Raw genomic sequence first — 24062 nt, 5'->3', positions numbered from 1 at the left:
TCAAGTTGGCTCCCAGGATTCAATTGTGATTAATTAATTTCAAGCATTTTCTCCATAATGATACATTTGTAGTCATGACTCTAACAACAATTCTAACAGCTCCTGCAATGATGGCAAGACTAGTTAGGCTAAAGCTGTAGAATTTTCTCAAAGGAACTAGAGAAAATTCATCGCTGATGAAAGTGATCCATTTGTTGGCTCTAAGTGCTACACTGAAAGTCCCTCAGATTATGTAATGTATGTGTGACATCAGAGAGGCTACTGTCATCCAACAGCAGTTCTGCAAAACTATTCTGGGCAATCATTGGATATACATATTGGGAATGTCTTCTCATTCCATATAAACGACATGATTAGCAACTTCAAATAGAGGCACTGAAAAAGTTTTGGAGACTTCCTAAAGCAATGCAAACTGACTCCATTTACTATATCCTGCAATTCTGGGATATGAATTACCTGTGGAACTCATCTGAGGAGCAATTTTCAAAGAAAGAAAATGCTAGAAAGAACATGTATGTACCTACCCAGATTTTGGTGAACTATTTCGATGAACTGTTCTTATAGTCCATATAAACAAGGAATCTCTCCTTAGCTTTCCTAACAGGTATTTTAACTATTAAAATTATGCAAGCACTAGTATTAGGCCCACATTGTTATTAGGCTTTCATTAACATTCTGCAAAGAATACTTCAAAAGAGTATATAAAACAGAAATATTCACCAGTAAAGCAAAGAACTTCAGAAAGAAAGCAAAACAAAACATAGTTTTTCCTTTCTGGTTCTATAATCCTAAATATAGTCAGCAGGAGTGATTGAATGTAATGCAACTTTAATTATACATGGATAGCATCTTGCCAAAGGAACACCTTCCCTTTTACACTCCTGTTCAATTAGCAAGAATATCCTCAGAAAACAGGTCTTAACTCCCCTCCTGTCTTGAATTGAGGATGTATTATCAACCATAAGTTCCATATTGCTTGCATAAGTTGACACCATGTTTCTGCTCTTAAGGGAAAGTATTTGTTCAATAGTAGCACCAAAGGTTTATTTCTTTCAACAGGAAATATTTTCCCAAAGAAACAATAGCACCTCACCCTCCTTATGAACATCCCTATCAGGAAAGGCAGTGTGGTACCTACAGTCACTATATGCCCCTGAAAAAAATCCCTTGCTGTCCACCCAAAAATGCTTTTAAAAATAAATAGTTGATGTGCTACAAAGCAAATGTTTATTCCTAGTAATGTAAAAGACTACCACAAAAGTCCACTGAAAATAGCAGAGAGCATCATAAAGAGATTAATTCACCTTATACCTATTTTCTGACTGGCCATGGCTTCTTTTTTGAAGGGGTAAGTTTGCCAAGACAGGTACATGCTCTCAAAATTTCAATTTGAATTCTCAAAGTTAATTTACTGGCAGATGATATCAATCCTATGACTATCAACATTTTTAGCGTGATCCATGAGTATTGTCAGGCTTCAAACCATAGGTAAGAATGGTTAGGCACATTCACAAGAAATTCAAGAACTTCAGATAAGTTTAGTTTACTGAAGAAAGTTAAAAGCCAAAGTTTTGGGGGATGGTCAGATTTGCTAACTTATTATTTCACACAATATGATAACAAGCCACACTGACCATGTGAGAATTAAATCTCACAAATAATTTTTAAGAATAGTCTGACATTCCATTCCATCAGTTTCTCCTTTCAATCCAAAGTTATGATTATAATTTCTCCTTTAGTGTCTAAGATAAATGACAGATGTGAATTTATCTGTATTGAAGTATACATACTGCAACTCCTTCTAGAAAATACAAAGAAGGTGGTGATGGTTTAACCAGTAGCTTGTTTGAGGAAATGCACTTCATTTAATAAATCATATATTTTGGAATAAAATTCACACCTATTCTTTTTACTGATATATCATGGCAAATAAAAGCAAAGCAAAACTATACAAAACTCACAAATCTACAGCATCCAGCTCTCCTTTTTGTTAAATCAGAATTTTTAAAAAACATGATTTAGCTTTCTCATTTACATCTTGCTAATTTTTATTTGTGATAGGCTTGTAACATTTTAGTTCATTTCCATTTCTTGCCATAACAACCACTGAAAGCACAAAGATTAACCAGAATAAACAGCCCCTGATTAAATGCATAATTAATGATCCAGTAGTACATTAGCAAGTACTACTCCACCATTTGGCATCTCCCATCTATATCAATTTATTCTCTTCATTTGCTTCAGCTTGGAGCAAATTAACACGCCTTTACTTCAACTCTTAGAGCCAATAAACACAAAACAGGCAGGCAAGTTGAGCTGCTTCACTCCATTATCTTTTTCACATTTCATCTAGCTCCTTTCCTCAAATGAAAAGGTACATATATATGTATTTATTTTAGGAATGATGAACATTCTGTCTCGGCTTCATAAAGGAAATGTCTATATCTCAAACATTAGTCAGGCAGGTTAAGTTGAAAACCATAAGGAAATTAATTTAATTCATCAATAACAAATACTTGTAACAATGTGATGTATATATTTGATTAATGAATAAACATATCCTATTAAGTAAAACACTTACTGTGTCTGCCCTATTACCACTATTGGTACACTTATGCAAAAATATAAGTTTCCTTTGCCCACATGGGCTCCCCATTTTACAGAGATAAAATATAATTATTTCACTGGGAAAAACAAATCAAAGCATTTGCTGAGTATAGTTCAACTTTCAATGAGTTAATCAGTAATTTGTTAAAAAAAAAATCCATCATACAAACCGTTGGACACCAGCTTTTCAAAAGAAGGAAAATTTCACAAAACATGATACTTTAGCCTACAAACTAATCTTCCGCTTTAAAAATGTATGCTTTGTAACCTGATTTACTTGTTCAAGAGATCTGTAAATGTACGCTTGGTCTATGCATGTAGCCCTGTCAGTTTATGGAAGCCCAAGCATTTTAGCCAAAGAGCAGGAATTCAATAGCATTCTTAATTACACTGAACTTTAATTATTAAAAAGCCTTGACTCGTGAGAACAGAAACTTGCATTGTAGTAAACACTGAAAGGCAAAGCAAAGCAAGAATATTGCTGGGATGGGGTTTAAAGCACAGGATAAAATACATTATTATTTCATTGAACTGAAATATACATACTGAAGGTGCTGTTCTCAAACGCTGCTAGCAACCTTATGGGGAAGGGGGGGAGAAGACATAAATGCCACGACCTTTACGTGTTAAGAAGATCATTCTGGGGCCTCTATAATTATCGGAAGGTAGCTTTGTCCTGAACAAGGAAGATTAAAAAGGTTAGGCAGGCCCTTTCAAGACCTTGCTCTAACAACAGTGAGATTATTGCAATTGACCTATTATGAAGAGGGAATTGTCTGCTCTTTACAAAAGTTCCCTATTTTGTCTTGAGTGACAGTAAAAAAATAGCTCACTGTTGCTCTTCTGACAAAGTAGCAAGGTAGCATTCAGAAAGATATACCCATTCTCACTCTATCCTTATTTGAAATGACATTTGACAGTTTGCAAGAAGGATAAAGTCCAATTAGTCTTGCCAGCTCTAACAAATTAACCTTTATGAGGTAAAAAACCAAAATGCCCCCTTAAATTGACTGCTCCTTGATTTTATTCTGTGCCTGAGTTCTAAAAAGCAAAAAAAAAAAAAAAAAAAAACCTTCCTCCTAAGGTTATTATTATTATTCATAAGAATAAGTACAGCTACTTCACAGTCAGAACTCTACAGGTTTGTCTTTGCCATATTATCACAACTCCAAACCAGAATAAGTACAATGTGAACAACTATCAGACACAGATCAGGGTGATGGTACAACAACGGAACTGCATTCAACAAAGATGCTGATGAATGATAAGGAAGCCATAATGATATAAATCCCCCCTTGATGGCTGAGGACTTTTGGGAGTTGAAGTCTGCAGGTCTTGAAGTTGCCAAGGTTAGCCACTCTTATTATAAAGCCAGGAGAAGAAACATTACTATAACAAGTAACCCATTGTTGTTGTTGTTTTTATCCATTTAGAAAATAGCTTTTGTCAAGAGGGTGACTTGATTTCCAGGCTTAAGTCTTTGACCTGCCGAAGTGGTAGGAGAGAGATAATGGCCTTCTACAATTTGCTCACAAATTAACCTTTATGAGGTAAAAAACCAAAATGCCCCCTTAAATTGACTGCTCCTTGATTTTATTCTGTGCCTGAGTTCTAAAAAGCAAAAAAAAAAAAAAAAAAAAAACCTTCCTCCTAAGGTTATTATTATTATTCATAAGAATAAGTACAGCTACTTCACAGTCAGAACTCTACAGGTTTGTCTTTGCCATATTATCACAACTCCAAACCAGAATAAGTACAATGTGAACAACTATCAGACACAGATCAGGGTGATGGTACAACAACGGAACTGCATTCAACAAAGATGCTGATGAATGATAAGGAAGCCATAATGATATAAATCCCCCCTTGATGGCTGAGGAATTTTGGGAGTTGAAGTCTGCAGGTCTTGAAGTTGCCAAGGTTAGCCACTCTTATTATAAAGCCAGGAGAAGAAACATTACTATAACAAGTAACCCATTGTTGTTGTTGTTTTTATCCATTTAGAAAATAGCTTTTGTCAAGAGGGTGACTTGATTTCCAGGCTTAAGTCTTTGACCTGCCGAAGTGGTAGGAGAGAGATAATGGCCTTCTACAATTTGCTCACAAAAGAGCAAATGCTTTGTAGAACTGACATTAATTTGTAGATATATTGATCTTCTTATACTCATAGTCTACCAATTTATAGCATTTTTCTTATCTTTGTGTCTTCTTGTGTCCAAAATGATGTCTTTGTCTTTTAGATTTGAAGTTCTTCTACCTAATTCCTACCCTTGGAAGTCCTAAGGGATGTTTCTCTTAATATTATTAAGCAGAAACTTTAGTTCTTATTTTCTTCATTTTAAAACAGACCTTCCCTGATACATTTGATGAAACCTCTTGGATATTTTTGATGAAATGAACAGATTTTCATTTTGCTATATAGCTTACACATAAGTCAGACGATATTATGCTTATTATTAACTTGAATTACCTCCCATCTTTTAATATCTGACTGGGATTTTAAGAGCTAAAAATATGGATCATGGTAAAGATCAGCTTCCAGTGAGAAACCTGTTGTGGATTTCCTAGTCCCCCAAAATGAAATAAACAGAAATAGCATGCAGAGAAATGATAAGTTCTTAAAAACTGTACATGACTTCATATTACAGATACATAGAGCTGTGGTAGTGCAGTGGTTAGAGTGCAGTATTGCTGGCTACCTCTGTATACCCACAGCCAGGAGTTCGATCCTGACCTGCTCAAGGTTGACTCAGATTTTGGGGGGCAATATGCTGACTCTGTAAACTGCTTAAAGAGGGCACTATAAACACTATGAAGCAGTATATACAGTAAGTCTATTGCTACATGAAATTCCTTGAATCATAAATGCAGCTTAATATTAAATACATACATGCTTCTAATTAATATATATCACTTGGGTGCTGCAAATCATAATATATAGAAATCAAGAGCAAATCTGTTTACTTAATAGATCATGAGAGATTATTTTCAGCAAATTTGATATTTAGATTTATTTGGAAATCCCAATTGCTGTAAGCTGTATAATAAAGGGCAGAGCCAGCAACAAAAATAAAGAGGCTGTTATAATTTTTTTTCCTTGCCATCTGCTTTTTATCCAATATACCTTCCTTTCAATTGCTTTCTTCCTAGAACACAGAAAACATTTCTATGTTATAGGGTAATCTTTTCTATAAACAACACAATCCTAAATCAAAATCTTTTAAAACTTTTTACTATGGTCTTACGTTCTGTGCCAAGATAGAAGACATATATAGTATATAGATGAAACATCATTTCCTTCCTGTATTACACAGAGCAAGAAATCTTCCATGGACTTTCAATTACATACATGTAAAGGAATAAATGGCTGAAAGAACTTGATCGGTGGAGTGCCTTCCAAAGGAAAGTAAGATAAAGAAGTTCCTATTGATCTTATCACATAGCAATCTACCCTTCAAGTTGAAGCTACAGCTTTAACTTCACGCTACACCAGATTCTCATTACCTCTTACACCAGAGATTGAGTAGGGTATAAACATGTCATTCCACTTCTGCAATTTCTTCAAGAAACGGAAAGTTAACTCGAGCCTATGACTCTTGCTAAGCCATTCCAAAGCACAGTCCCACTTGATCTGAGAAGTGTCTTGCATGCTTATTAGCTTCAATTCAGAAAATGTCCCTTAAACATTGGTCCATACATCTTAGTTGTGTGGTTTTGAGAAAAGTCCACATCAAGTTATTTTTCCCAATTTGTATATGGGAATTGTATTTTGTAAAATTCTCCCTTTTTTTTTATTCAAAAAGGGCTTTCATTTATTTATTTCAATTTGTCATGGCCACCCACTTTAACAGGCTCTGGGCAACTTTACAAAACATTAATGCAGTATTACAACAGTTAAAAATATAAATAAAACAAGACAACCTAAACTAAAACAGATACTATAAAAAGCAACAGCTTGCCCATCAACACATTAATCCCAGGCATAGAGCCAAAGGCAGGTTTTAAGATATGTTTGAAATCTCAGGAAAGTGGATGTTATCAGTACCCCAGTTTCAGAGGTGGGAAATGCTATTTCAGAGGGTGGGACCAAGTCAGAATAGGCATGTTCTTAGGTCACACAAGTTGACAACATTTAACAGAAGGGAGTGCACCCACTCTGCCCAAATGTACTGGACAGGCAAAAACAATGAGAGGGAGATAGTCACTCAAATAACCAGGTCCTATGCCACGAAGGGTTTAAAGATTTTAACCAGGACCTTGAATTGCATCCAGAAACTAACTAGACGGACATAGCAGAGGTGGCACATGTGTACAACAAGAAGTGCTCATTGTTACTCATGACACCACAAATTGAAACATCTGTACCTTCTGGATAGTCTTCAAAGGCAAATCCCTATCGAGTGCAATTTGGTTAGACATAAGACCAAAAGAAATAGGCAGTTTTAAGGGTAGTGTCTATCTATAGCCATTTTGCCTAACATGCATTTTTGAATGACTGAATATTAGCCAAATCCTCTAAAACATTTAAATGAATGGGAATGTGATGTTCAAATCATTCAGCAATCTATTTATTTAAAATTCTTTACAATTATTTTGTCTATTATAACCATTGAGTTGTGGTGGCACAGTAGTTAGAATGCAGTATTGCAGGCTACTTCTGCTGACTGCCAGCTGCCTACAGTTTAGCAGTTCGATCCCAATTGGCTCAAGGTTGACTCAGCCTTCCATCCTTCCAAGATTGGTAAAATGAGGACCCAGATTGTTGGGGGCCAAAGGCTGACTCTGTAAACTGCTTAGAGAGGGCTGTAAAGCACTGTGAAGCGGTATATAAATCTAAGTGCTATTGCTATTTATCTGAATTTGGCTGAAGAAGACTTGGTTCAGGCTACAATGAACATCAATCTCTTTGCTGCAATCAAAATCAATAGCAAATTGATTTCTTTAAATTACAATACATTTCAAGATTTCTTTAAATTACAATACACTTCATACATGGCACCACAGAATGGGAGCATGTAGGTGACTTTGACTGAACTGAAAAAATGCTAATGAAGTTCTGCCCCAATTAGTATTTTAATGGGAGAAATCTCAGAGTTCTATGCTTGACAGGGAAGTTGAAAAGGCAAATGGGAAAGAGGTAATGGCAAAGTATGTCTCCTATTGCTGTTGGTTCAAAGATTTAGGACACCATCATATAAACAAAGAGCTTTAAAAATTCTCTGTTATCAGTGAAGAGACCCGTTTCCTTGCCAGGTTAAAGGCTGTTAAAAAGAATATCAAATGAATATCCAAAAGTATAGGTGATATATTGGTTCTAAGAGGAAAATAGTTCAATTGCTGTAATTTTTCTAACTTCATACCATTTATTTCAATAAATATTGATAAGGTAAACTACGAGAATTGTACTTACAAAGAATAACAAGTTTGAGGCAGCTGCCAAAGAGCCTGCTATCTTTTGCTGCAATGAGATTCCACACTTTTAACATTGAATAGTGAATAACACTGATCTCAGAGTCCTAGTGGACAATCACTTAAATATGAGCCAGCCGTGTGCTGCAGCTGCCAAAAAAGCCAACACAGTGCTGGGCTGCATTAACAGAGGGATAGAATCAAGATCACGTGAAGTGTTAATACCACTTTACAATGCCTTGGTAAGGCCACACTTGGAATACTGCATCCAGTTTTGGTCACCACGATGTAAAAAAGATGTTGAGACTCTAGAAAGAGTACAGAGAAGAGCAACAAAGATGATTAGAGGACAGGAGGCTAAAACATATAAAGAATGGTTGCTGGAATTAGGTATGTCTAGTTTAATGAAAAGAAGGACGAGGGGGGACATGATAGCAGTGTTCCAATATCTCAGGGGTTGGCACAAAGAAGAGGGTGTCAAGCTATTCTCCAAAGCACCTGAAGGCAGGACAAGAAGCAACAGATGGAAACTAATCAAGGAGAAAACAACCTAGAACTAAGGAGAAACTTCCTGACAGTTAGAACAATTAATCAGTGGAACAACCTGCCTCTAGAAGCTGTGACTGCTCCAACACTGTAAGTTTTTAAGAAGAGACTATAGTATAGAGTTTCCTATAGGGTTGGACTAGATGACCTCCAAGGTCCCTTCCAACATCATCATCATCCTCCTGGGGATATATCCTGTAGATAAAGTGTCCTTAAGTTGAGCTCAACTACTGGCGACTACATAAACATCTTTTTTTTCCTTTTCTTTTCTTTTTTTTGTCATTCAAAGTAAACTTAGAAGGCCATTCATCATTACAGAGACATAATTATAATGCCAACATCACTCACTGTACTGAACTTATTAGCAGTCACTCCATTAACCTTATTTATCAAATCTGAAAAGCACCCAGAGTATTACTTTGATGCTCCTTAAGACCATAATGAAAACCCTACCTATGGTATTTTCAGGTCTGAGAATTATAGACATCAAAAGAGCAAAACAGGACTTACCAGGAATGTTGTGTATTGTTATTGCTAAAATCAACAGCATGATCCTCCTCCAACTGCTGCTTGCTGGAACAGGAGGGCTGTCTTTGAGAGTTTGGGACGCTGCAGGAAGATCTGGCTGATTATGTCCAGCACCTTTCCTCCTTTGATATGGTTCCCCATTTTCACCTTTGTCTAGAGTAAAAATTAAAAAAAAAGTTTACAAATCTTTAGGTTGTTAGAAATGCTTAAAACAAAGAAATAAAGGAAAGATACAAAGATGTTGAAAAGCATATAGAGTTTAATATTAATATAAACCATCTTTTCCTAATATGGTTCCATCCACATGTGTTGGAAAATTGATAGAAAATTAGGAGAATTGCAGTTCATCACATGCAGAATTCACTCATGGGGGGGGGGCTAAAATTAAATATTTAATAGAGGTTAAAAGCCTACAAAATATTGTAGAAATGCAATGGTATATAAATAAAATCATGTTATCAGATTTTCCACTATATATAAAGTAAGTCTGAGTGAACACCACAATTTGGGCCTTGTTCATATATCCCAGGAATAACCTGAAATGACTGCTTATTGCTTTTTGCTACATTATTGTAAGTGTCCATAGATGTTTTATCATGAATGCAATCTACAGTGGGCAAAAAAAGTCAAAAATCAAGTAAACCATGCTAACATTTTACACAGGGATCTTAACAGAATACTACTGGTAGCATAGAGAGCTAGTATTTGCAGCTTATGCACAAGAGGTATTTTCTAATAGAGTAAAATTACAAACTGAAAGCAGCAAAGAGAAAGAGTTCAGGATGAAAAGAATGTACATGAGCATGCAATAATACAGTCAATCATTGCTACACTAAAGGATAGAGTGTTCATTGGTTAACTCTTTAAAAAAACATTGTTAGATTCTACCTATTCTTCTCTTTTCTGACAGAGCTGTCTTGAAAAGGTCTCTCTAATTTAAAAGCCAGTATGAGCAAAGCAAGTGTAAATTAAGGCCATAGAAAAATGGGCAAAATGCAGCATTTTGAAGTACAATATCAGATTCTTTCCACTGATTGGTAACACTTGAAAGACCCTGAGATATTAATATAACAAAGGCAGATGTTTCTGAAATTTACATAGGCAACAGCTGTACTCTTGATTACAATTATCTGACATTTTAAATGCATCTTGACTCTCTTTACCCAACCAGCTTAAAGTCTCCAGGCAAACAAACAAGTTTCAGAAGTCATTTGAAGGCACTTCTCAATTAATGTCAGTTGCTTCCCATGCCATTTCAAAGCAGCTTACTGCTAATGTTCATGTTGCAGATAACTTGGCAGCCCCTGAAACTCTCTAGCACATTAAACATTGGCTTAGAAACTAGGAAGAGGAAGCCAACAGGTAAAAACAAAACCAACATGCAAAACCAACATGCAATCCTGCCATTTGAAATAAGAGTTTTGAAAAAGAAGGAGAGAACCCAGACAGTATAAAAACATTCAGTGGTACTGTAGAAAATCTGGTCTGACACCATTGTCAGTGCAGGTTGTTCAAACAAGTATTAAATAATAGGAAACACAAACTGGCATCTAAACACATTAAAATAAACAGGTCTTCCAAACAGATATTTTTACCCTGTAAAAAATACGAATATCTCATAATGGTTTGGCAAACACGAGGAGCCGAACAAAACCGGATGAATTTAGTCAGCTTCTTTTGATCACCATATCACAAAAAAGATGAGAGTTTGGAAAAAAATTCAGAGAAGAGCAACTAAGATGATCAAAGGCCTGGAGACTAAAACATAGGAAGAATGGCTGCAGAACTTGGGTCTGGCTACTCTAAAGAAAAGAAGAAATAAGGGAGACATGATAGCAGCATTCCAGTACTTGAGGGGCTTCCGCAAAGAAAGGAGGGTTACGTTATTCTCCAAAGCACCAGAGGGCAGGACAAGAAACAATGGTTAGAAACTGAACAAAGAGAGAAGCAACCCAGAATTAAGGAGAAACTTCCTGACAGTGAGGACAATTAACCAGTGGAACAGCTTGCCTCCAGAAATTGTGGGCACTCCATCACTGGAGATTTTTAAGAAGAGGCTAGACAGGCACTTATCTAGGATGGTATAGGTTCTCCTGCTTGAGCAGGGGGCTGGACTAGAAGACCTGCAAGGTCCCTTCCAGCTCTATTCTATTTATTGCTGTTGTAATGATACAAATTGAGATCCAGCTGTAGCTTACAGATTTATTACATTTGGAGACAGGGACTATGAAAGTTATAGTGAAAGCTGGCTGGGGAATTCTGGTAGTTGAAGTCCACAAGTCTTAAAGTTACCGTGGTTGGACATCCCTGGTATATGGCATAAAGAGGGAAAGAGATGAGGAAATAAAAATTCTCCCCCCAATGCATTGGGAAAAAAACTCAGGAAATCACAGCCCTATCTATGTTGAGATGCAATCCAGCCTCTCAATAGCCTTACCCCATTCAGGGCATCACTCTCCTCCCAAAGCTTTGTAACTTCTTGCCCACCAAACATTTAGCCCTAAGGGTAAACAGTACTGTAATTGACAGAAATATTATGTTTCATATTTAAACACTGACTCCTAAAAACTAAAAGAAAAAAATGAAGGTAAGACTAATAATAAAACCCTTTTTGTATTTTGAAAAATAAAAAAAACAAATACATAATTTAAAAAAAAAGAATAAAAACTTGAGTTTTTCGTTAAAACTCCTTTAATGTCAGGCAAGGAAGGATAAACACTCTCGCAAAACAACTCATGACTACATGATTGTATACAACCCTGAGATTTTCTTGACAGCAAGACAGAAGTGACTTCAGGAATGCTTTATCAAGTTCCCAGTCTGTACAACCTTTGAATGCCTTCTACTCAAATCCTTTCCAGCCCTGATTCTATTCTGCTGTTTTTGAGATCATCCAAGATCAAGTAGGTGCTGCTGTTCCCCCCTTATTCAAACTCAGACTTGGTGTCATATCATGGCAATCAACACATAGTGCTCAACTTATTTTTCAGCACAGATATGTATCTTTTGAACAGAGCTCATTCAAATAGCTAAATCTGAGACTTTCTCCAAGAAAAGCTATCTTAACAATTAACCAGTCAGAATGACATGAATGCTGTTGCTGTTGCTAAGATGAGGAACAAAATAAGAAGCATTATGTTCCACATTTATTTATTAAATATTTTTAACCATCCAATAACTAAACACATACAACACATTAAAAATATAATCTGAATAAAAGCATAAATATTACAATCAAATAATAGGTAGGTCTGTGACCTGTATTAAAGTTTAGTTAATTGATTGATTGAAATACAAAATGAAAGTATCATAGAAACAAGCAGCAGTAGGGCAGTCATTCATAATCTAAAACAATATATTAAACACCAATTCGGATGCCTGGGAAATGGGAACGTACAAAACTAATGCTAACATAGGCACCAGCTGAGGCCCTCTGGAGAGGGGATTCCATAAATGGGGTGCCACCACAGAAAAAGTTTTCCCCCTTGTAGAAGTCTACCTCTCTTTCTTTGGAGGGACTTGGAAAAGACTTAAAACTGGGAGGGAGGATATGTATGTGTTAGTTTTGCAAGGTAGGCCAGAAAGGAAGTACACCCAACTGAACTAATTCTACTTTAGAATTACTATAGTTTACATTAATAGAATCTTGCTAGTTGGAAGGTATCCTTGGTGTTCTTTATTGCCTGAGAGCTGCCTGGAATGGAATGGATTGAGGAGGGAAGGGGAGGGGATAGGAAGAGATGCTGCCTAGGAAACAATCAGACAAGAGAGGCAGGAGCCCCCCCAGTGATTTAACAGTTAGTTAAAGAAATTTAGGAAGGGCCCCCATTAATACATTAAGAAGTTAAATGTGGCAGCAGGAGGTTTGTGCCTTCCAACTTGCAAGGCTCTATCAATGTAGCTTTACAATAAAGTAGAATTAGTTCATCTAATCCTGTTTCCTGACTGGTTTACCTGGAAAGGCTGATAGGACCAACAGGGCATCACTCAGCTGATGTTAAGCCCAAAAACAACGTGAAGTTACTTCTGAGTAGTTCTTTTATTGTTGCTAACCTTCAAAAAGAATCTTGCCAGAATAAAGCAAGTATCTGCAATAATTGTAGACATACTCTGAGAATTGCTAGGAATAGTCCAACTTTGCTCTCTTCCTGTCTTCCAAGCTCCACTATCCTTTTGCCCTCTAGGAAAGAGGTCCCCCCCCACCTGCAACTCCTCAATACATTCTGCCACAAGTGGACAAATGTGTCACCCCAAAATAGTATCTTTGTGTGGATTGAGACTCAGATTATTAGCCTTCATCCAAGCCCTAATTGAGAATGCCAACTATCTCATCTGTGTTAAATGAAAAGGGAAATAAGAACTGTGCATTCTCTGCATATTGATATGGGACTTCAATCTAGATCTCTGGATGATCTCTCCAAGCTGTTTCATGTAAATGTTAAAAAGCATAGGGGATAATATGGAGACTGACCCAATCCCGATGAGGCACTACCTGCTAACAAAAGCCATCCAAATAGGAATGGAATCACCATAGTACAGTACCCTCACACACCACGTCTGACTGCCAGTTCAGGAAGATGGCATGCTCAACAGCATTTAAAGCAACTGAGAGGTCTAGGAGGACCAACGTGGTCACGCTACCATGTCTTTTTCCCAGAATAGGTCCTATGGGGACTAAGGCAGTTTCTGTTCCACAGCTAGGTCTGAAAATGTGTTTCATCCTGTAGAGCTAGAAATTGATCAGCATGCAACCTGGGGATCCTGGAGTTTTATTTGGCATGCAAACTGAAAATCCTACTGTTAACATATTTACACAATCTTGTTATTTTTGAGGAATCCTCTCCAGTACAAGTAACACTTGCTAGTAAGAGTTATATGTTATTCTACTGAGTAATTGTCCTGATAGACTGAAGTCATACAGATTGCTGCAAGCCTTACTGGATCATACTGACATGCTCTGAGTGGGAAAGGAATTCATTATCTGCCTTCCACCCAAAGAAATTTATCACATCCTAGCGAAGAGATAGGTAATTAATCATCTGAAATATTTGTGTCAGCAACATCAGCTGCCCTGTTCCTTACATTAACTTGTAAGAAAAAAAAACCCATTGTAGCCTTTTCTACAGCCTCTCCACTGGCCCTGTGCCATCATGATTTAAAAATTAATGCTAGATAGCATAGGAGCAACTCCAGAAAAACAAAATAATCCCAACAAAAATAAATTATGTTAGGATACAGAAACCACCCAGACCTTTCCTCTAGATAAATATTTGTTTGCAAATCATTTTCTGCAATACAGCAACAGAACAGCTAGGCAAATCTGTGGCTGATGATTCAGAAAGCTATGACTGCCCTATGTGCTAACAACAGGGCAAGCCTTCCCACAAGAACACTTCCTTCAGCATAACACAGCTGTCAATAGGACTGCACTCTGGTTGTCTAAGTATTCCCAGCTCTGTGTGTTCCTTTATCTTCATCACAGTGGCTTTTCACCACTCTGGCACACTGATCTTTGCAATATGTTAATCTCGTTTCCTAGGCAGGAAGGCTGAGCAGGCCAAGATTATCCAATACTGTATATAAATGCCAAGAAATAATTCAGAGCATCTTTGGAAATGAGGGAACTGAAGTCATTCTTGAAGGGGTAGTTGTGTGACTCTATGACAGCAAAAACAGAATACCTCAGTTAGCATTTTAAAAGGTTATCTCATTTATTATCATATAAGCTTTGACCCATTATCACACCCCTTGCCACAACATGGAATATAATCCTGAGAAATATGTATATTTAAAATAATTGATTGGGTAGACAGTGAAGAAATAAAAAGGAACTGTATAAGGTGATTATTATTTAATAACAGTAATTGTTGTTGGATATGACCTAGCTATTCCTGTATCGATTGTGATTATGTGCTATCAAGTCATTGTAGACTCCTAGCAGCCACATTTCCCCCCCCCAAAGATCCTGTATTAGGTGATAATAAATAATACATGAGGTATGTTATGAAGCCTGGTTTCTGTTTAATCTATGGCAGGGTTAATAAATTCCATCCTAGCTGGATTTATTGTGCTCAAGGATAGCCCTGTTGAGGTCAGCATCTTTAGTCCAGAACCACAATTGATGATTGTAACATCAGAGCAATAACACTCTTCTTTCTTGTGAAGACAGATCTGTGGGTCCAGGCAGTTATCAAACACGAGCAATCAAATGTAGACATGTCAGAAGGGTACCAGTTTTATTTTTATTTTTTGAAAACTGTACATGCTCACCAGATGAGATGATAAGAAAAATGAGACAATCAAAAAAAACATGTATCCCTAAAAGATCTGAGTGAAAACATGTTTTGACTTTCGGGTTTACTGCAGTAAGAAGCAGACTTGCTTCATTTCCAAGGGCTATATGCTCCATAAAATAGGGGAGATTGTGCAATAGCTATGGTCACTTTGCTTTTGCCCCACAGGGAGCACTGCATATCACGTAAATTTAATAGTACACTAGAGAGATCTAAATTCGACCTAGTAAATTTCTTTTCCACCGATAAACTAAGAGCTTTTCCACATTCCAAATTTTAGCTGTTTGTCATCTGTGTGTAAATCAGCTGGAAATGAAGCTGGTTTAAGAAATCCGTTCCTGGCTGTGGGTCAGGGTACAGAAAGACTTGAAGAATTGGGAGAAGTTACAGTTATCTCTTATGGGAAGAATTGCAGTGATTAAAATGAATGTCTTACCAAAATTTCTCTTTCTGTTTCAAATGCTACCTATTTTAAAGAATGAGGTTAATTTAAATGAATGGCAGAAAGGCATTAATAAATTTATTTGGGCATAGAAAAAACCAAGGGTAAAGCTTAAAATTATGCAAGATTTCCGTGAGAGAGGTGGACTCAAAGTACCGAATTTGAAATTGTATTATGATGCTGTGGTTTTAACATTAATTAGTGATTGGGTAAATTTAACAAATGTAGAAATACTCCATCTGGAGGGTTGGGATTTACTTTTTGGATGGCATGCCTATTTAATTTTTAATAAAAAAGTGGATCGGGTTTTTAAATCTCATATTATAAGGATTTCTCTACTTCGGGTTTGGAGGAAATATTATAAAAGTGATTTTAAAATACCATTATGGGCTATACCTTGGCATGCGATAGAGGGGATAAGGAGAGGAGTTAAAATGGATAGGGTTTCTTATGCACAATTACTTAGATGGGATGGCCAAAATTGGCAGTTAAAATCTTTGGAAGATTTATTACATGAAAATATTACCTATTCATGGTTTCAATATAGACAAATAGTGGATAGATGGAAGATGGATCGTAATATGGGCTTGCTTAGAGAAGATGAAAATCTTTTTAAACAAGTAAAGGATCAAAGACGAACTCACATTAAGAGGATTTACAGGGTTCTAGTGGAACTGGATTCAGAATCAGAACTAATTAAAGACTGTATGATTAAATGGGCACAAAATTTTGGTGAACCAGTTCTACTGGATACCTGGGAAACTATCTGGGTGAGGAATGTCAAATTTACACAAGCCCAGAACTTAAGGGAAAATTTTTATAAAATGTTTTATAAAACATTTGATCCACAAAAAATGTCTCTTATGTATCCTGACTTACAGCCTAAATGTTGGAGATGTGGTTGCCTGGACGCCACTTATTATCATATTTGGTGGTCGTGTAAAAATATAAAAGCTTTTTGGATTAAGATATGGTGGAATATTCAAAGAATTTTTAGAAAGAGGGTAAAATTTACTCCACAATTGTTTTTGTTAGGTATTGTTACTGATTGTGATGCTAAGGAGGTTATATTGATGTTGAACTTGATTACAGCCGCAAGGCTGTTAGTAGGGCAATATTGGAAGAAGGAATCTTTGCCTACCTTGCAAGAGTGGCTTTTTAAAATTTCCTATCTGGCGGAAATGGCAAAGATTTCGGCTTTCTTAAAGGAGCAATCGCAAGAGAAATTTTTTGCCGTATGGGAAAAATGGATAAATTTCACACAATACAAATTGGATATAAAAAAATACCATTTAGCCTTTTTATAACTTGTATATAAACTTTGATATTTTATAGATTGTATTTTTTCTCTTTTTTCTTTTTTTTATCTCTTTTCTTCTTTCTTTTTTCTTCTTTTTTAAGCACTTTTTCTTTTTAATGCCTATGTTTTTTTTTTGTTATATATATCTTATTGTTAATTATTTTATAAGTTGTTTAACTTTTTTTTAGGATTTTTAAAATTTTAATTAAGCCTATATTCAGCTCTGGGAAGCTCGGGGGGGATGGAGGCGGTGGTTTGGGAGGGGTTGGGTGAGGGTTTTTTTTTTGTTGTTGTTGTTTTTGTTTTTTGTAAAAACTTCTAAAAATTTTCAATAAAAAAAAAAAAAAGAAATCCGTTCCTGGAATTCAGCACTTTTCTCCACTTTGGCCACAGTGATGGTGAGTGCTCTGTCTAAGACAGTGGTTCTCAACCTGTGGGTCGGGACCCCATTTCACGGGGGTCGCCAAACAACGCAGTCAGCCATTTTTTCCCCCTTTTCTTTAGCTGTGCTACTCCCTTTTATTCTATTGGCTTTTGAAAGCCAATAGAATAGACTCTCTTGAATAGAGTCTAATTCTATTGGCTTTCAAAAGCCAATATGAATTGTCCAGGCTGTCTCTGCCCTGCTGAGCTCGCCAAAAATCCCATTCTGCAAACGGTGCTGCACCAGTTGAGTAGTCCTCGACTTACGAATGGTTGGGGGTCGTGGCATTAAAAAGGTTGAGAACCACTGGTCTAAGACATGGTTAACAAGGGCCCCAACTGGCAGTTTTGCCTCCTTCCTTCTTTTCCTCTCCCATCCATGCTGGTATCTGCTTTCCTTTCTGTGTGCACCTCTTTTTGAGGACGGAAAGGAATAAAACACTTTTATTTTATTTTTTCACTTGGGCTGGAAGAGGAAATTTGAAAGCAGTCTTGTCAATTTCAGCCAGTTATAAAAATAAATAAAAGAAAAACAAAGAAATGGCCAGCATTTCACCATTCCACTATTCAATCTGTTAAAAAAAAAAAACACCACATAACCAAAAGGTGCAACCTTTCATAGTGAGCAAGGCCTACCTGTCAGAGCATGTGCCATCTAGCTGACACAAAAGAATTTGTATAGGAGGGGATGAAGCACAGCAAGGAGATCAGATGATCTTGCTTGTATCAGCAGGAGAAAAACAACACCCTATTATTATTTTTTTACACAAATTTTATTGTTTTTTTTAATTTTTTAAAACAAAGTATTCAGGACACACCATGGTGCTGGGGTAATCAAACATCCTAGAACAAAACATATATACATAGTATAATCAATACATCAAATACTCCCTCTCTTTTTCCCTCAAATAGCATAGTGTATTTAAAATATCCAACTCTAACTTAAATTTATTCAACCTGAACCTGTTTTTAAGCTTTATAAATTTACAATACCGTAATCAAATTAACTTTAAATAAAGACATTTTCAATTCAGATATCCCTTCCAAATATGTTCTACTTTCTTAATTTTATCAAAATCTTATTTATTTCTTCTTCCACTAATCTCCCCTGTTTAAAGTAAAATATTAATCTATCCTATACCTATCTAATCCATCTATTAATCAACCTCTCTAAGCTAACAAGATATCAGACCTTAAATCATTTCAATCCATTAAACAGAATTCAAATCTCATTCAGTTAATTATCATAACTGATAACATCCATATCATCAAAGAATCACATCATCTTATTAAATTTCAATTGATTAATAATTCAGTTCAAATCTAAAACATCTCTTCAATTTTCTTCATTCCATTACATAATAATTTTCATACAAATGAACCTAACATTCTAAAAAAAACATTCTTAATATTCTAGATTACTTTTAATCCATTATATAAAAAATATCTCATTTTAAAACAAAAATATTGATCTATCCTAGACATATCTAAATGTATATATCTATCTATTCTATACATGTCTAATCCATCAGTTAAACAATCTCTTTAATCTGACAGAATAGTATCAGACCTTAAATCATATCAATCCATTGAGCAGGATTCAAATTTCATCCAGTTAGTTGTCACAGCTAAACATCCATGTTATAAAAAAACAAGTCATCTTATTTAATTAACATTCAATTAATTATTAATTTAATCCAGATCTAAAACATCTATTTACTTCAAACTTATAATTTTAATCCTTACATCAGTCCATAGTTCTAGGTTGCCTTTAATCCAATATATGAAACTTTAAATTTCATTTTTCAATCTTATTCTAGGTTTCCTCTTATGCCAGGCAGGTTTCCATAGCAAAGCTTCCCTTCCAGATGATGAATCTCTTTTTGTTGCTTGTAGTGTCATTTGATTCGATGGAAACCATCTTGGTCTCTGCATTGGCCCTCTGTTTCTCTTGTCCATAAAGCCTCATTGCTTGAGAAGTTCAAAACTCAGTCTTTGCTTTTCCTGGTCTTGCTTATAGGGCAAGGTAAAATTCTCTTTATTCTCAGTTAAGTCCTCTTCTTGTATAATCTGTTTTGTAGAGTGGTCAAGTGTAATCTGAGAGTCAGTTTTAAGGTTTAAAGTAGGAGTTCTGGCTCTTAATTCTGTAGTAAACTCTTTTATTGTAGTACATATTTCTTCTTTAGCCTCATAGATCTTCTCCAGTATAAGTCTACAATTTAAATGTGATTGAGGCTTCTCCATTTTAGCAATAGTTGAAGAAAAATCTTTTTTTCTTTTTCTTTTTTTCTTTTTTTAGTGAAGGCTACAATTGAACATTATCCACCCCCAAAGATCACACAGCTGGCTCAAATGATCTTTTCTCTTGATAAATAGTTTGAAGGCCAAAACCATCTTATCTCCAAATAGTCAACAATTCCAATATTAACTTTTGACCAGTAGATATCCTCAGTAAACTAAAAAGACTTCTTCAAACGCCATCTTTTTCCTTTTTTATATTTTTAAAATGAAGAATGGAAAAAGAAATACTCTACCAATAAAATACCACTCAAAAAAAACCAAAACAATTTTTTCTGTACCTCAACGTGAATAGAGATATATAGTCTTTAAAAAAGTTTTAATCTGTCCTTTTATAAAACGCCTTTGTTCCCACACATACAAAAGCCGCTTTTTTCAGATGGGGAAGTAATTCCAATGAAGCTTTTACAGCAAAAACAACATAGGGCGAAGAGAGGAACAAAAGGGGTCTCACCCGGATCATCCGTGGTGGGTCTGTTATGCTTAGATGTCAGTGTGACTTTCAGCTGGTGCAGCAGAGTGGTCGGCCATCTTGCAGGCCAATCTTTACTCCATCTGCCCTGTGGTGATAGCTGGAGACACGGGGGAAGCTGCCATCCTCCCCTATCTACCAGCAAGCCTCCTCCTCGGTGGTCGCCCCTCCAGGGCGACTTTCGACCCCCTAGGGGGTCTACCGACGAAGGAAACTCCGGACAGCACGGAGACGAGTCTCTAGGCACGACCAGTGTCACCGCATTTCAGAACCGGAAGTCAACACCTTATTTTTGATACACATCCAGCATCTCAGATGGAAATTTCCTTTCTAATACTCTAGGGCAGGGGTAGGCAACCTTAGCTCTTTTGTGACTTGTGGAATTCAACTCCCAGAATTCCTGAACCAGCCAGTCTGTCCGCAGCATGCCAGAAACTGGGGTGTGCAAATAAGCAAAGCCCCATCCGCGGGATGCAAGTACATACAAAACCATACTCTTTCCAGTATCCGCAGAACCAGTTCCTGTTGCCCATAAGGTTGGGGGTCGCTGCTCTAGGGATCTGCTGAGGAAGACATCATTTGTTGCTGCCCCCCTGAAACAGCAGGGGGCCTATCCTAATGCTGAGGTAAATTAGTCAGTCAGCTATAAGACTAAAAAGATATCTATTTTATTGGACAACTCATTTCATTTGCTCAATATACTCATATTCCTGATTCCATAGAACCAAGCTTCAGTTCTCAAATGATAGACTCATAACTGCCTCCTAATTAAGCACCAAATCTTAAGGCAGTGCTTTCCAAACTTTTTTTTGATTACCAAAAATCGCTTTTTCAGAAAGTCTAATCCAACTCAAGAGGACCAGCCCTAAATGCCTTCCTTCAGCAGCATTGTAACATCAAAGGATTGCTGAACAAATGGACATAACTTCAGGACTACCTGTATTATGAAGACAGTATCACTGAACGATCTTTATGTCATTTCAACAAATTACCGTCTTAATAGAGATACTGTGGGAGATTTTCAAATATATTTTAGAATATGTGGCAATCTTTCAGTCAATTTAAATGTTCTGGTTGTGAGGGGTAAAGAGTTTGGGTGACCTTACCCAACGATAAACCACTTTTACGTAGTTCTTAGTCATTTACCCAGGTTTGGGAAGCAGGAAGTAGCGTTTCTCAGGCTTGTGTAAACATGCTGCTACCTCTTGGTTTCAGGGCCATGATATGCTGAGTAAAGACCCCATTAATTTATGGGAGGTGCTAAATAACAACTTTAAACCACTGGGGTACTAAAAATTATTTGTGTACTCTTAATAGCAATGGGCAATTAACAGTTTTGCATGGCTTCATTCATTCATTCTTCTCTGCAATAAAGATTCTTCTTTAGCTGAGCCACGAGGCCAAGCCTAGCAGAGAAAATGGCCTCTGGCTCATCTCTTCTGCAAGACTTTGACAGCAAGACAACAAAAGCACACTAGGAGCCTATCAACAGTGATCAGGATGACATGACACAAGTCATTTAAAACCTTCAGAAAAGAAAATCTTAAATGATGGAATTGGCAGAGATAACAAAGCTAACTATTTTAAAGAGAGCTTATCCAAGATTTTTTTTTTTTTTTTAGTAGAAAGTATCTTCCGGATTTTATGCTTGAAACAGAAAAAAATGAACGTTTGATTTTAGGTTTGATGTTGGTTGTTATAGAAATGGCTTGTATCTATCAGAAATGTAAAGCAAAAAGTTGAGGCTGTAACTGTACTTTGTATTCCAGTGGTGGTGAATCTATGGCACTGGTGCCAGAGGCGACACTCAGAGCCCTCTCTGTGGGCACGCGCACTGTCGCCCCAGTCCTAGACCTTCAGCTGGGTTTTATAAAATCTTTTCACTTTAGGCCTCCGCCGCCATGTGCAAAAAAAAAAAAAAAAAAAAAGGTTCAATCAGTCAATTTCAACTTCTCGCAGAAAAAAAAGATCTTGCAAAATTGGAATTGATTGATTGAACTTTTTAGTCCCACCCAGTCTGCCGTTACCACTGCAGCCATACCCACCCAATTGGCCACACCCAGCCAATGGGTCACACCCACTTGCCACTCGATGATGCATGTGGGTTTTGGGTTGCAGTTTGGGCAGTCTCTAAAAGATTCACCATCACTGTTGTATTTCATTACACCAAAAAGAATTGAACGTCACTGCTATTTTTTCTTTTCTTTTTACCTCACAATTCTTTCCCATGTTCCCTCTGATCTTTATTTCCATTTATATATTTCCATTTGTGTTTTATATTACAATAAACTCTGATGATTTTTTTTTTTTAAAAATACTTTAGGGAAGAAGATCTTGATTTAATCCAGCTCTAGTTCCAGTTCCAAATGCATTTATTTTGTGAACATTTATGCTTGTGAAGGGATTGCTACAAGACATATCTAATTATAATTAAAAATTAAAAATTATAATTCATTTTTAATTACTATAATTAAAAATAATTTAAAAATCCACTTTATCACCAAGCTGCAGTATCCAAAAATTTAGCTCTTGCAAATCATAATACAGATGGATGGTTAACACAAAAGCATCAAGAAAATTCTGTGGTAATTTCCTAGCAATTTGCAAAATGACAAGTATACGATTTTATGTCCTATTACATACATATATAACATTTACTGTCAAAATCTTTCCTTGCTCCTTGTTTACTTTTACATGGAAAACTCCTTAAATAATTCAGTTACAAGACAGAAAGCAGGTAGATTTTGATATACAGTATAAATATCTATGTTCAGATATTATAGTAATAGGAAACTAGGCTGCAATTCTATACACTTATAGTACATAGGCATTGACAGATATATTAATATCACCATAAATATATCTGATTTTTAATGCATCATCAATTGTTCTATCCAGAATATAGTTTCAATGAATGGCAAGTAAAAGCAATGTTGGGCCATAATGATTTGAAATTAAGATAAAGCCCGGAATTTAAAAAAAAAAAATACATCAGTTACAACACAAATATATTTATTTGTAACTTTTCATGTCTATTTATTTCTACAGCCTGGCCTGTAAGGACAGTCTATAATCAGTTTAATAGACATTAGATAAATAGATTATTTAAAAGAGTTAACAATCTATTTATTATTGTCAAAAAAATTAACTATTAAAAAGTGATCTAAAAGTAAATATATATTTTCACACTGATGCTGAGATAAAAGTTGTGGAAACCCTTGAAATTAAGGTCCTTGAAATATGACAAAATATTTTATATAGACCTAGTTGGAAATTCCACTTTACATTGATGGGGGGGGGAGAGAGAAAACCTATGGGAAGGCTCTTAAAGTAAGACATTTTAACAGTCCAGGCTTCATAGAAGGCAAAAGAAGATTTATGCTTAAAGAGAAATTATTTCTATTATATTTTCTGTTAATATCTGCAATAAATATTTCATGGTACATTGAAACTGATGCATAGCATGGGCATTCCAGATATCTGTACTTCACAGCAATAAATAATAAGGCTCCCCAGAGAAAATGCACTGAGTTTTAGTGCTCTACCAGTTTAAAACCAAACCAAAGCGAAATGAGTTTTTCAATAATTAAGTCTGAAAAACATTTCAAGAAGTCCTTAGAATATTACAGTATATTCTGTATTCTTCCCACCCAAGTAGCATTCAGAAAAAGTATATTGTCACAACTCATGCTTAAACAACAAACATGTTAACAATATTTAGATTCATACAAGCCAATCTAAACC

General features: G+C 36.0%; 1 protein-coding gene across 7 annotated transcripts in view; it reads right to left on the bottom strand.

Annotated features, from left to right (window-relative positions):
- SLC39A11 (solute carrier family 39 member 11) overlaps positions 1 to 24062 on the bottom strand; it is a 343895-nt gene that overhangs the window by 125144 nt on the left and 194689 nt on the right. For all 7 annotated transcript variants that reach the window (XM_039325477.1, XM_039325475.1, XM_039325471.1 and 4 more), the window contains exon 6: positions 9073 to 9243. In XM_039325477.1, coding sequence (XP_039181411.1) covers positions 9073 to 9243 — 171 coding nt within the window. The remainder of the gene's footprint in view (positions 1 to 9072; positions 9244 to 24062) is intronic.

The sequence above is a fragment of the Crotalus tigris genome, unplaced genomic scaffold, assembly GCF_016545835.1.
Source record: "Crotalus tigris isolate CLP2741 ecotype Arizona unplaced genomic scaffold, ASM1654583v1 scf7180000024337.5909745, whole genome shotgun sequence".
Classification (NCBI taxonomy): Eukaryota; Metazoa; Chordata; class Lepidosauria; order Squamata; family Viperidae; genus Crotalus; species Crotalus tigris.
This window is presented reverse-complemented; position numbering and strand designations above follow the sequence as displayed.